A 14,096-nucleotide genomic window follows, 5' to 3' on the forward strand; every position below is an offset into this window, starting at 1 on the left:
CACATTTTTCATGCCAAAATGGCCTGATACCTGAAAGAATCCATGGCGTCAGTCACATAGTCAGGATAGTCTTTTCCTGCAGCTGAAAACAACCCCATAACAGGACTGACCCACCTCCATTCTTGACTGTGGGTTGGTGTCATTCTTGGGACCTTGCCTTTCTTACTCCAGATGTACTGCTGACCCATGAGTCTAAAACTAATTTTCAGTTTAGTGTCATATGTCTATAAAACCTTCTTCCAGGACTCCACAGTTCTTTCCTAATTACTTCTTGAATATTCAGTCAACTGGAGTCAACATTTCCCTTATTGAAGTTTTACTTTCTTCCACACCACAAGAACGTTGCTGTTGTACCATATTTAAAAAATTTATGAATGGTGCAGCCAACTTCATCTATTGGAAATTGAAGTGCCTAGGAAATTTACTTTTAGCCATGACCTTTCTTGTGTAATGAAATAATCACCTCTATTAGCGTTTGCATTTTGTTTTTGTTTTTTTGCATAGAAATACATTTTTGCTTACAAAGTTAAACATAAATAAAAAAAATTAAATAAGTGCCATGCAGATTAAAGACTTAATTTTGTTTTTAAAAAATTACATGTGTAGCCTTACATATTTAAGAAACAGCTACATGCAATAGCGGTTTAATAATTATGACATGGATGTATTTTTAAGAAATCCTGCTATTCAGAAATATTAGGTTATATATTCACACTATGACTTTAAATGTGTCACTCAAATGATATAGATGTAAAGTTAAAGGATTCTGAGTCATCAGAAAAGCTTTCCTTTGTAAATCCTTACTGTCTTGGGGGGTCGAATAATTTCGATTGTATATGCCAAAAAAAAAACAAACAAACAAAAAAAAAAACTACACACACACCTGTTTGGCTGCAGCTGCGCCTTGGCCTTTCGGCGGTGCTGCTCGCTTGTTTTTCCTGCCAAACATTCCCTCCTGCCCTGCTCGTCCACCACTTACTGGACAAACACTGTGCCTGAGGCCAGACTCTAGAGTGTAAATAAACGAAAATAGGGCTGTCACGAAGGATTAATCGAGAAGATATGTTGAAGAGAAAAGCTCTGTGTTTCTATCTTCAAGGTTTTGAACAGTTGTCATGTGAGTATGAACTAATAGCATGAAGGTTTCTCATGGCAAACTGACACAAGTTTAGAGCAAACGACAGTCACATGTGCTGTTAACACGTGGACTGCTGACTCACCCCAAGAGAATCCTGCAAACAGTTATGAACTGTTAGTTCACTTTCTTTTCCTCGTCAACAGCAAACTGTCTCCACTTCCTCCTTCCGTCCGTATGAAGAAGTGCTTCATAAACCTGAATACATTTTTATATGTTAGAAACAGCAGCACTTCACGGATATGAGAGACAATATATAATGATAATGTCAGGCTAAAATTAAACTCGCTGAAAAGTAAAAAAAAATACATACAGTGTATGATGACAACCGAACCGAAAAATCCTTAAAGACGTCCCATTCGCCAGCAAGCCCTCATAGTGGGATACCGGTGCATTACAAGTTAAGCGGTTTGACAGAATGTTGTTTAATTTACCTCTGTGATAAGGAATAAATAGCAGCGCTCACTGCAGTGCCCACACCATTAGATCTGTTATGCTAATGCAACGAAAACATCAAGATACGTCACACCCAACAGAAGCAAACGACACCGGTCTGTCAGTCTCTTCAGTTCCTGAGAAATTGTGTTCCGGTGGGCGGAGCATTAACATGAATATTCATTACTTATCCTGACATGCGCGTTGAGGTGGAACTAAAAACAGCGCACCACTGTCGTGACTCACCTTGTATGAAAGATTATTTTGAAAAGGGATCTAAGTTTCAGTATCGAATAAAGTATATATAAACGGTAATATTCAGATTTTAGTAAAGGTTTACAGTTTGTAAAATATAATAAAAAAAGTTTTATTAGTTTAGTGTTACTGAATACAACATTCAACGAAGAAGGTATTAGGCTAAGTTAGTATACAACAGAGCAAACTTTATTAAAAAAAAAGGGAGTCTACATTGTGCGTTTTTTCTTTTATACATTTAATTTCATATGTCTGTAAGTTGTTATAATTTGGTGACTCTACAACAACAGTGACTATGGCACTTATTTAGCTTATTTCCATGTCTTCATTATCCAACTTATAATGATCCATGGTGATGAGTTAACTTACTCTTTTAATGACTAATGTTTAACAATCTAATTTCTCACTTTTGAGTCCTTTTCCTCAGTTAGACAGTTAGGTAAAGTCCTTCCAAAATAGCCTTGTGGGTAAATGTTCCTTTTATTGAACACTAAAATGAATGTTTGCAGTGAAACTGCAATAAAAGAATTTGGGCATTTGAATCTCTAACAGCACATTGTGAGTTTATGTTTCATTCTTTAAATGGTTTAAATATGTTATTATTTATAGTTAAATAAACTAAAAACCAATATCAGAAGAACTCACCATGCTTAGTGATCACAATTTAAGTGTGATATAATAATAAATGTGTTTAACTGTAAATAACTGTATCTGAATGTTCCTTTGAAGTACAGAATTGATTAATAGCCACTAGCATTAAATCAATTATTAAATATATGATCCAGAACAATCAAGTCTCACAGGTGTTATTCCCATCTCTTATTGTCAAGTACTTTATTCTGTATGTACAATGACAAATCATCCACTGCACACATCAAAGGTATTTTGCACCAATTCCGATCTTCTCCGTTAAGTTATATAAATATAAGTCACATAAAACAACATTACCTAATAATTGAGGAAGAAGTCACAAATGAGATTGATTCTTATTGGAAAGATAACAAAAGCTTCAAAAACATATGAAATAAAACACAAGATTAGCAAGTATCCCAGAAAACAGTTTATTAAGTCCTTGGCACACTGAACAAAATTAAACAGCCTTTTGCCTGGATCACAATTTGCTAGTGGTACCAGCAACTACAGCTCTGTCTGAAAGAGATAATGACATTGACATTACAAGAGTATGCATTTATTTTAACAAGATCATGTCAGGTTAATACACATTTAAAGTTTGTAAAGCAACCTGAAATTCCAAATTATTTTTAATACTACCATAATAAAATGTCCACTTACAGTGTATTGTGTGTAATGATATTCACTCCCATATACTTGCATCATTGCCCATTAGAACGGTGCCTCTGCACTACAAAATACAAAAATTAAACAAAGTATTAATCAACGTTTTATGCATTTTAAGTAGCAATTTCATATTACCGCATAAATTTATAAGTGGACCACATGGATGGCACATTTGCCATAAGGTGTTAAGACTCAGAAACTGTAGATTGAATGAGTGTATTTTGTCCTGTGTCATTGGCAGATTTTGAAACTGTTAAAATTAAAACCTCTTTGTGGAAAAATACTTCACAAACGAACTGTATCCCAACATAGTAATTCATACAAGACCGCACAAAGCACACTGACTGCTCAAAAGCACTTTTAACAAAAACATATATTGCTACGGAACTGTATAAAAACTTTAAAATTAACTTTGACAACACTCTATTTACAAATAAAATACCTACACCCTATCTACCTTCACACCTAATTTCAAAACCCCATAGGGGCTACAGCTTCAGCTGGCACTGCATGTTCAGCTCCTCTAGCTTCCACATGCAGCCCCTAAAAAAATAATTAAAATCCTTTCATCGTCTATTCGATTAACTAGTCTAGTACTTTCCAGATATTTCATCACTATGGATCTTTTATTACTTCCTATTTGTGGATTTAACACATTCTTTAATGTAAGCTGTTCTCCCTTTCTGCTTAACTCATCTATTATACTCTTTCTTTACACTTTATATTTCCTACACAGAATAATTACATGCTCCACCGACTCAATGACACACACACGTCACAAAATCCTTTTGGATGTTTGCCTATTAAGTATAATGTACTGTTCAGCACTATGACCCAACCTTAGTCTTGTTTTTATATTCTCTTCTCTCCTCCTCCCTCCTGATAACCTACCCTTTCCTTCTTCTGGTTGAATTGCATACAAATGTCTGCCTCTTATTTCATTATCACATTGCTGTTGCAATATGTTATTAATTTTATTTTTGATTATTGATTTTATTTCTGATCTACAAAAAGACACTGTTTCCATCTCTAATGCCTTCTTAGCCAGTGTATCTGCCTCTTGATTTCCTTTCAACGCCACATGCGCCAGAACCCACAAAAACGTATTTTGCAGTAAGGAATATAAATTATGAAGAATCTCTATTACCAAATCCTGTCTTGTATCTGATTGCTCAACATTCAGACTTATTAGGGCTGAGCTAGCGTATACCTTTTTTAAATAATCCTTTATACAAGTTTAATAATGACAGTGGTGGGCTAATGGTTTTAGTTCCACCTAAACGCACATTTCAGGATAATTAATGAATATTCATGTATGCTCCGCCCACTGGAACACAATTTCTCAGGAACTGAATATATTGTAACACCGGTGTTGTGTCCCTTATGTTTCTCCGGTTAGTCTTCACCATAGTGCTGTTAAAAATTAAACATGGGGGAACAGATTTTGACAAAGGGAAAACATTGGTAGAAAACAGACTTCAACACTAACCTAAGCGGAAACATAGGGGGAACAGACTTAGACTCTAACTTAAGGGGAAACATAGGGGGAACAGATTTCGACAGAGGGGGAACATGGGGGAACAGACTTAGACTCTAACTTAAGGGGAAACATAGGGGGAACAGATTTCGACAGAGGGGGAACATAGGGGGAACAGACTTAGACTCTAACTTAAGGGGAAACATAGGGGGAACAGATTTCGACAGAGGGGGAACATAGGGGGAACAGACTTAGACTCTAACTTAAGGGGAAACAGGGGGAACAGACTTAGACTCTAACTTAAGGGGAAACATAGGGGGAACAGATTTCGACAGAGGGGGAGCATGGGGGAACAGACTTCGACAGCACCATTAAAAATTAAACATGGGGGAACAGACTTCGATACTAACCTAACTAACTTTTTGAGAGAGATATAGATTTTTATTAACATTATAAAACAGGGAACATTACAACACTGTAAGACACAACTACTTAGATGAATACAAAAATACTTAATAGAAACAAAACAAAATATATAAAGCAAGGATCAAGAAGAAAAATTTATGTTGGGATGGGGAAATGAATAAAAGACATTAGACAAGAAACAAAACTGTACTAAAATAATAAATATACAGCTTTACATAGAGGAACATATAACTTGAGTCATTTTATTTTGTTTCTTGAAGTATTTGAAACTCTGAAATGTATTCACATAATCACTTGAGAAAAAGATTAAAAGAGGGTTTAAATTTTTTCCCCATTTACATGAATGAAGATGACATTTACCCAACAAAAGTACCAATGTCAGAGATTTAAAAAAAAAAAAAAACTTATTAAAAAAATTATTTACTAAAAAAAAAAAAAAATATGATTATATTTTGCAAAACAATTGGAGACATATTGTCAATTACACACCCAAAATGTATAAGAAAAATCATAATTATAAAAATATGCTCAAGTGTTTTAGAAGAGGATTGAACTTGAAATTATTGTATCAGATCGCAAAGAAAATAAGTGGTATCACACATCCCTAGTAAATATCACCTACAGGTTAAATCCAAAATTGGATTTTGTAATGAGTCTCTTTTATCTCAGCAGGGTATGACAAATAAAATGTAAATTATTTGTCTCTTACTGAAACGTCAACATTTCCAAAGGAAAAACACTGAACATCATCAACAATAATATGCTTAAAATCCTTTTGTCCAAAGAATTTTGTTACTGCACTTATCAATTATATCCCTATTATGGCATGTTATTATGTACATAAAGTTAAATGGACTGAAAAATACCTGCATTTGAATAATTAAAAATTGTAATTAAAACATATTTGGAAACAATATCTAAAAGTAAAAATCTGAAAGCAATAAGAAATATGCAACTGTTTAGTTTATAGAAAATTTTTGCTTCAGTTTCCTGTATTTTTTTCCCCATATACCCCTGACATGTTTGTTTTATAACAATGTTTTTAAACTTGTTATATGTCCTCTTGTTTGTACCATCTGAATCGTTTTCAATAATAATAATATTATATATATATATATATATATATATATATATATTACATCCTTCACATTGGCTCTGTTTTATCTATTTAAATAATTATTGATTGTTTTTACCATTACTTTGCATGTTTAATTCAGTCATTATTATTATTACATTAATATTAAGAAAACGCCTTGTGAAAATTTGCGATTTCTTTTTCACAATTGCCTTTTATATACACATATACGTTTGCCTATTTAATAATTGCAGACTTACCTCAAGATTGCAGTGAAAATGGAACGTCAAATCGTCACTTGCATTTTAGTTTTGAACAGGTTTCGTATCCTGTAGGATTTTTGGAGAAAGCAGCTGACCTCTTTGCAAATATTCCTCTCTTTTCAATGTTATTTTCATGATTTCTGTAAGCTGTAAAATGTGGAAAAATATGAAAATGTATTATATGGGCCCTAATGTGTTGGAAAATAGCAATGAATTAATTTTCTGTGGTATATTTATGCTCTTGCCCTTTTAGAAGATCCATCGTCACTGTGAAAAATAAAATGAAAATTTAATTTAGTTTTGTTTTTTCATATAGACATATATTTTGGAGACATTTTGCGTTGATCGTAAACATTTTTTACTATATAATTCCTTTATTTAATACTGGCAGAAAAAAAAACTCGTTATGACGGTCTTTGTGATACATTAACAACTCAAGCAGAATGCATCTTTTGAAAATAGTAACCTGTCGCACCGAGCCGAGGATTTGTCCTGAAATTAAATTTCTGAAGATGCTAATAATGGAGCAAATTGTTACAAAATTGTCAACAATACAACAAACTCTTAAGACGTAATACTTCGAGGAAGTCCTCCAAGATGTGATTCACCAATCAGCGCGCAGCTTTCTGCCTGGCTACCGTGGTAACAGCAAAATCTTGTTTTTTGAATTGACCAATCAGGACAGCGCGCTTCAGACCTTTAAACTGGCGTTCATCCGTCAGCCTCCCATATTCAGCTAGTCTGAAGATCGTTGGCTTTGCTTGTGCACGTACGACAAACTCACACAAATTGCATTAAATACAAGCGCTTAATCATCGGTGAAAGTTTTATTGAACATCGAAAAGAAGTTGTGGGATTTGTGGTAAGATGGAATATAAGTGTTTATTGCATACTTGTTTTAAATGCTAGTTTTGAGTCATTGAGATAAGCACTGTAGCTGCATATGTTTTGATGCTCTTATTATTTATAATTTTATTATACTTGGGCAAACATGGTTGTATTTTTATCGTATCCATTACATTGTTCAAAATTCAAAAGCTTCATCATGTTAAGAAGTGTGTGCCATGTCACAAGACTCAGACAATATTTATTATTTTTCCATAGTGTTTGCATCTACAGTAACCATGTCCCAATTTGGGTTTGAGAATGACATTCACAACGTCTTAAGGCTAGATATGCCTATCACTAACGCCCCGATGGCAAGGTGGCAGAGGAAGGCCAGCACATCCAACTCTACAAACTCAAACCCCCTCTCCCTCTCACCCAGCAAGAGTGCTAACAGATCAGTGAGCCTTTCTAAAACGCCTAGTAAAACACCAGGTACGAGCCACGTTTTAATGTGCAGATCCTAGTCAATGTGGAGCTGTTTAATTTGCTACATACTTGATGCATCTTCATGATCCCTGCCAGGAAAAAGTGGCAAGACCCAAAACACACCATCTAAGGCAGGAGGAGATCGTTTTATCCCCACAAGAAATAACAATCAGTTGGATATGGCCAGTTTTCTTATTTCCAAAGAGAATGAGCCGGTTGAAGAGAGCCCCTCAGCAGCAGTAAGAAGGCCTAGCCATTTTTCTCTTTATTTTTGCTGTTGAGATATGTGCAGCAGATTTCCAAATTACAGTCTGTCATTTTTACTTACTTTGTGTCTCTGTCCTGTCAGGCAAATCAGAAAGCTTGGTCTGTGACACTAAATGGTTATGACATTGAAGAAGCAAAGATCTTACATTTAGGAGGAAAACCACTTAATGCACCTGAGGGTATGGTATTAGCTTGTTGTTTTGACAAAATATTGTTAATGAAATATTGCACTGCCTTTGAATATTGCACTGTTTCTTCGGCAGAACACTATGCAGTATAATAATAATTATACGTTTATTATTACTAATGTATTTTTAAAGAATATCTCCGCACTGTTGGTCCATACAATGCAAGTGAATGGTTACTATTGAAGCTCAATATGTCAAAGGCAGCATAAATGTAAGCCATAAGGCTCCAGTCATGCAATTCACATCTTCTGAAGTGATTCAGAAGGATTTGGGTGAGAACATGCCAAAATACTCCTTTTTCAATATTAGTCTTGACATTAGCAATGTCCTTGACAATCATGGTGTCAAGCTCGATTACACTTCCTAGCACCAACTAGTGCTCTGCATATGCGTCAAGCACTATGATGTGTAATCAAGCTTGAAATCATGATCATGCCTTGAGACTGCAATGAGATGTACAAAGTTACAATTTTGGTATCTTCTCAACCAAAATTGATTTGTTTGTTTCAGAAGACATTGATTCTTATGGTTACATTTATGCTGCCTTTATGTGCCTTTTGGAGCTTAAAAGTTTTGATCACCATTCACTTGCATTGAATGGAACTACAGAGCAGAAATATTCTTCCAAAAAGATGTTTGTGTTCTGCAGTTCTTGTAAGTCCTATTATTCATGCTACTGCATTTATTAGCAGGAGTGCAAGAGTTTTAATATACTACCCACTGTATCATGCTAAAGGTAAAATGTGTCATTTCTGCACTCCGTGTCTCCACACAGAATTGCAAAATTGACTGGTTTCATGAACACTTTCTCTGTCTGCCCATGGTCAAACGGTCTTAATTGTGCAAGTTAAGGAAACGTCCAGACCTATTTTGTCCAACAAATGGCTTATAGTTTTCTTTAAACTGAGAAATATATATATATACACTTCTGTTTACATGTGTATATTTAACTACACGCTTTCTTATGGTTGCTGTCCATCAAGGCAAGTTTATTTATATAGCACATTCATACACAATGGCAATTCAAAGAATTTTACATAAAATCTATCATATAAATACAAGATATATTATTAATTTTGAAACCAATTATGAACAAGAAATAAGAATAAAACAAATTTAAAAGTGCACATGATTAAAAATGAAAAAATAATAAAATTATGCAGTGCAATCAGTAAATGCAGCACGGTGCTCTGTGAATAATCTAGTAAGTGTTGTAAGCTAACAGAGTGCCATCTCAAACAGGTTATCAGAATAACTTGAAGGTTCTCTACAGCCAAGTGCCCACACCTGTCTCATCCAAGAAGTGCCGGTACATTGCCTCGGTTCCAGAGCGGATTCTAGATGCCCCTGATATCAGAAATGACTTTTGTAAGTTAATGGCTTTTCAAAAACACTGTCCATTTTAAAAAGGAGTACTTGTTGGATTTGCCCTTTCTTTTAACATGGCAATTTTTCCTCAGATCTGAACTTGATAGATTGGGGAAGGCAAAACATGTTGGCAGTTGGCCTTACCAGCGACGTGTATTTGTGGGATGCTGCTGCGGGGGACATAGTTTTATTGAAGAAAATGGAGGATGAACATAGTTATATCTGCTCAGTCTCTTGGAGCAAAGATGGCAATTTCTTGGCCATTGGGACCAGTGATTGTAAAGTTGAGGTAATTGATCTGATGGTGGATTCCTTTGGTTGTAATTACGTATTTGTTCTTAAAGATGAAGTGTGTAATTTCTGAGCAACTAGTGGCACCAAACGGAATTACAAAAAAAGTGTTTTCAAACAACCCCTTTGACCCATCACATCGTTTCGCACTCTGATTCCCTATGAACAAATAGGCCATACTAAATAAATGCTGATCATAATAATAAACAAGACCACTTTAAAAACCACACCAGACAGAAATTGTTGCAAAGAAATCGGCTTGTCTGATAACATTATCGGATTGAATGGCAGCTGGTTTGGGGGGAATTTAGCACAAGGTAGGATAGTTCTTGGTAACAAGCAAGCAAGCATAACAATACATATTCTGAGTGTCTTAAGAATTTATCTGAAACTTGACAGTTATGAGCTAACTTGTGTGGCAATACCAGAGAGTAGCTTACCTGTTGAGAAGCATTCCCTCGAAGTCCTCCACCTTGTAAATATTCACTCTAGTTTTTTACTGGTCTGTCTCTGTCTTTTAGATAGTCTTTGAGTTTTGGCAAAGCTAAGTTTTGATTCTCCTGTAACATGTCTGCCATGGACTTTCATATTCTCCCAGTTAAACAGTTTGCTACAAGTAGCCAAGCCAAAAGTTTAAACTTTTGGGGGAGGCTTCCTCAGTTGTCAATGAACAACAAACTGGGATTTTAATGTATTTTGACCAAAAAAGTTACAACCTTTTTCCTTTTAAGATTGTGCTCAGTGACACCCATAATAAAGAGATGCATATTATTTTTGAGAGTTTTAACAATGATGTACATTTGCACTGCTTTATTCAACATCAGGGCTACTCTGTCTAAATCTGTCTCTAATATTGTGACATTACATATTTTAGCCAGCAGGTGGAGGCATTTTTGCGTGTAATATGAGCCAGTTGGTGACGTGAAGTGAGCCAGCATCACTCCGTGTTTCCATTCAACAGCACTCTATGATCACTCGTTTTACTACTAAAGCTAAGAAATGCTTTAAACTAACAACTTCAGCATTAAGGCTCATCACAGCTGAGAGACCCAACAGACTTGATTTAATTACACAATTTCAAGGAGCTTACCTCTTACCGGACTTTCCACGTTGGAGAGGACAAAATTGTGGAAGACATTGCAGTTTCTATAGTGAAAGACCCTTGCCCACCGGCTACCACGAAGAGGACTAATATATTTCTGATGATGATATCAGACCGCAAAAGATCGCTTTAACTTGAGTTACTCTGTTCTACATAATGGTGCTGGGCGCACATTCCTGAGCGCTATTGTTTTGAGATCATAGGAGCCTCTGAACAATCCCTTGTAATGGAAATTTTTAACTTGTGGAATTTTATAATTTTTTGGCTGACTAGCATATTTCTGAAATTATATTGGTAACCTCATTGCTCTTGCATGATGCTGAATCTAGGCCGTTAGTTGTCAGTGCAACGTACACTGAGTGCAACTTTAACAATCTTAATGCAAGTCAAAAAGACCACAACTAAAGTTAAACAAGTTCTCTTTGTGACTGCCATCTTTTTTTAGGGGGTTTAAAGGGGTCATAAAACAAGAAATACAATTTTCCTTGATCTTTTGACATGTGAGGTAATTTTACTAAAACATCCTGTAAGTTTCAGAACTCTTACTGCAAAAAGAGCATTTGTTAAAACCAAGCTTACAAAATGACTTGTTCTCTACTTCCTCCACATTGGAATATCACAATGTGGTAGACATTTGTACCTGACTGCCTCCACAATAACACATCAATACCTACTTTTACATTATCACTTCTATAGCTCACCCAGCATTGGTGAGCAAGGAGAGAGCCAATCAGAACAGTGGGTGTTTACTATCAAGTCTTAAATGACAAGTAGCATCAAAATCTAACACATGGGGGTAGAAAATCTTTTTATTTGTATTTATTTTTTCAAAATACTTTATCACAAGTGAACATCAAGGAACATATTAGAAGAATAAAATAAAGCATGTCATTAACCATTTATCATGTATGTTCATGCCTTTTGTTTTTGCAGTTGTGGGATGTGCAATACCAAAAACGTCTTCGCATTATGGATGGCCATTCGGCAAGAGTTGGTTGCTTGAGTTGGAATGATCACATTTTGTCTAGGTAAGACCATTATAACTTTGTGCTCCACTGATAGTGTTCTTGGAAGAGATAAAGCCCTTTATACCTGTTGTTTCTCCTTTTAGTGGCTCCAGATCTGGTTTGATTCATCAGCATGATGTTCGAGTAGCAGACCATCACATATTCTCCTTCGGGGGACACACTCAGGAAGTCTGTGGCCTTACCTGGTCTCCAGATGGGAAATATTTAGCTAGTGGTGGCAATGATAACATGGTGTACATTTGGGCAATGACAATGGGCACAGAGCATCAAGCTATCCATGCTCTCAGTGAACACCAAGGAGCAGTCAAGGTAACTTGATTTTAGTTGGATATTAACTGGCCAAGATTTTGAACATTCTTTCCCCAATTGATCTTGCACTAGGCTTTAATTGGTTTAACATGATTAAAAAAATTTTTTTGCTCCCAAAAGGCTTTGGCATGGTGCCCATGGCAACCTAGCATCCTTGCGTCAGGAGGGGGCACCAGTGACCGTCATATTCGCATCTGGAACGTCAATAGTGGCTCCTGTATCAGTGCCTTACCCACTTGTTCACAGGTATAATTAATCTCTGCCTCTATAATGAAAACATACATGCACATGGATTAATATAATTACCTCCTTTATCGCCTTCTTTCAGATATCATCTCTTGTGTTTGCTCCGAATTACAAAGAGTTGGTCTCAGGCCATGGTTTCGCTAATGACCGTGTTATCATCTGGAATTACCCCTCACTCACTAAAGTTGTGGAGCTTGAAGGTAATTTTTGTGATTTTGCTGTGCACTGGTTATTCTTGTCAATTGTTCAGGTGAAAATTTTCAACCACTGCAAATTGTATGATGATTGAAGAATTTAACAATGATATTTTATTTCTCAGGACATGAAGACCGAGTTCTGAATTTGTCACTCAGTCCAGATGGTTCCACTGTGGCTTCTTTATCAGCTGATGAAACCATCAGACTTTGGAAGAGTTTCGAGAAGGATCCTGTCAAGAAACCCAAGACCACCAGCAGCATTATTCAGCAACATATTAGATAAATTATTATTTTTTTTAAACAAAGATTGAGTTGGGTAATAACTGGAAAATCAATGTTAATAACTCTATTTTATTGTAATTTTTATCTTGCCAAAAATTTGTAAAATCTTATTCACAAGCACAGAGGAACTCAGTTGGGTGCCCTCAATCACGTGACAAGCTACACTAACTTCTTATTGGCCATTAGATGCACCTTTTTATTTCTGTTTTCAAGAGCTCAGAAAAACTGAGCACGTCATGGTGGTTAAGTGGGGTTCCCAAAAGTACACCCACTTTGGAAGCTAAACCACCAAATATTTTTTAATTGTGAAATTTTGTTTTTTCCCTATTATGACTTATTTAACCCTGAAATCTATTAAATTATATACAAAAATTGTAATTTCAAATAAAGTTTTGAAAGGACTTTATGGCTTCCTCTTGCAATGTTTATGACCAGCTATCACGGGGTAATGATTTTTATTTTTAAGCAGGATAAGGATTCCCATACTGGTACAAGGTTTGGAAAACTTTGTGTAAGTCATGCTATGTGAAAAGCTTGAAAATTGTAGGTAAATTAAAGGTGATTTTACAAAGGGTAACTATTACATCTATAGCCTTTAGGGTTAGCCAGGAAGGTGTGATATACTTTCTCCTAACCGATCTTAATATACTGAGACCACCAAGTCAAATATTGGTTTATTTTCCCCAGAATAAACACTGTTGATCCTTGAGACTATGACATTAACTAGACCAATGGTATGAACTTAGGGTGGGATTTTGTTTAACTATTGACAAATAAGAAGCATTTGAGGGTATTTTCCAATCCTGTCTTTGGTTATTATGTGAATGTATACTGATAATGAATACAAAAAGCTCTACATATGGCAATGATTACATAATCTTTGTGCAACAATCACATCCAGAAATGCTATGAATGATACACTAGATTTAAAAACTGACAAGCAACACCTGGAGAAACGGCTATGGATCAGCGTTTTTATATAAATAAGTCTACAATTAGAAGCTCAAGCCTATTACATAACTAAAGAGTACAATGGTCGTGCCTAGAAGGCAACACCCTGTCTGCCTAATCTTGCAAGAATCTCATTGTCTTGACAGATTAGATCTAGGTAAAGGGTTTCCATGGGACTCTAAACTATG

General features: G+C 35.5%; 2 protein-coding genes across 3 annotated transcripts in view; one reads left to right on the plus strand and one right to left on the minus strand.

The window, feature by feature from the left end:
* LOC127644969 (coiled-coil and C2 domain-containing protein 1B-like) overlaps positions 1–1,683 on the minus strand; it is a 25,600-nt gene extending 23,917 nt beyond the window's left edge. The window contains 3 exon segments of the mRNA XM_052128433.1: positions 884–1,008; positions 1,221–1,333; positions 1,449–1,683. Coding sequence (XP_051984393.1) covers positions 884–949 — 66 coding nt within the window. The 5' untranslated portion in view covers positions 950–1,008; positions 1,221–1,333; positions 1,449–1,683.
* On the plus strand, positions 1,009–13,351 carry LOC127644968 (cell division cycle protein 20 homolog). Of its 2 annotated transcripts, none has more exons than XM_052128431.1 (11): positions 1,009–1,117; positions 7,470–7,685; positions 7,776–7,918; positions 8,029–8,125; positions 9,377–9,502; positions 9,595–9,791; positions 11,829–11,923; positions 12,007–12,232; positions 12,353–12,478; positions 12,561–12,678; positions 12,798–13,351. In XM_052128431.1, exons 1-11 carry the CDS (start codon positions 1,063–1,065, stop codon positions 12,956–12,958), a joined length of 1,560 nt encoding a protein of 519 aa, XP_051984391.1. In that variant the 5' UTR covers positions 1,009–1,062; the 3' UTR covers positions 12,959–13,351. The 2 variants fall into 2 exon arrangements, with proteins under 2 accessions (XP_051984391.1, XP_051984392.1); XM_052128432.1 differs by lacking the exon at positions 1,009–1,117 and adding an exon at positions 7,106–7,227.
* Positions 13,352–14,096: the final 745 nt, after the last annotated feature.

The sequence above is a fragment of the Xyrauchen texanus genome, chromosome 6, assembly GCF_025860055.1.
Source record: "Xyrauchen texanus isolate HMW12.3.18 chromosome 6, RBS_HiC_50CHRs, whole genome shotgun sequence".
NCBI classification, from domain to species: domain Eukaryota; kingdom Metazoa; phylum Chordata; class Actinopteri; order Cypriniformes; family Catostomidae; genus Xyrauchen; species Xyrauchen texanus.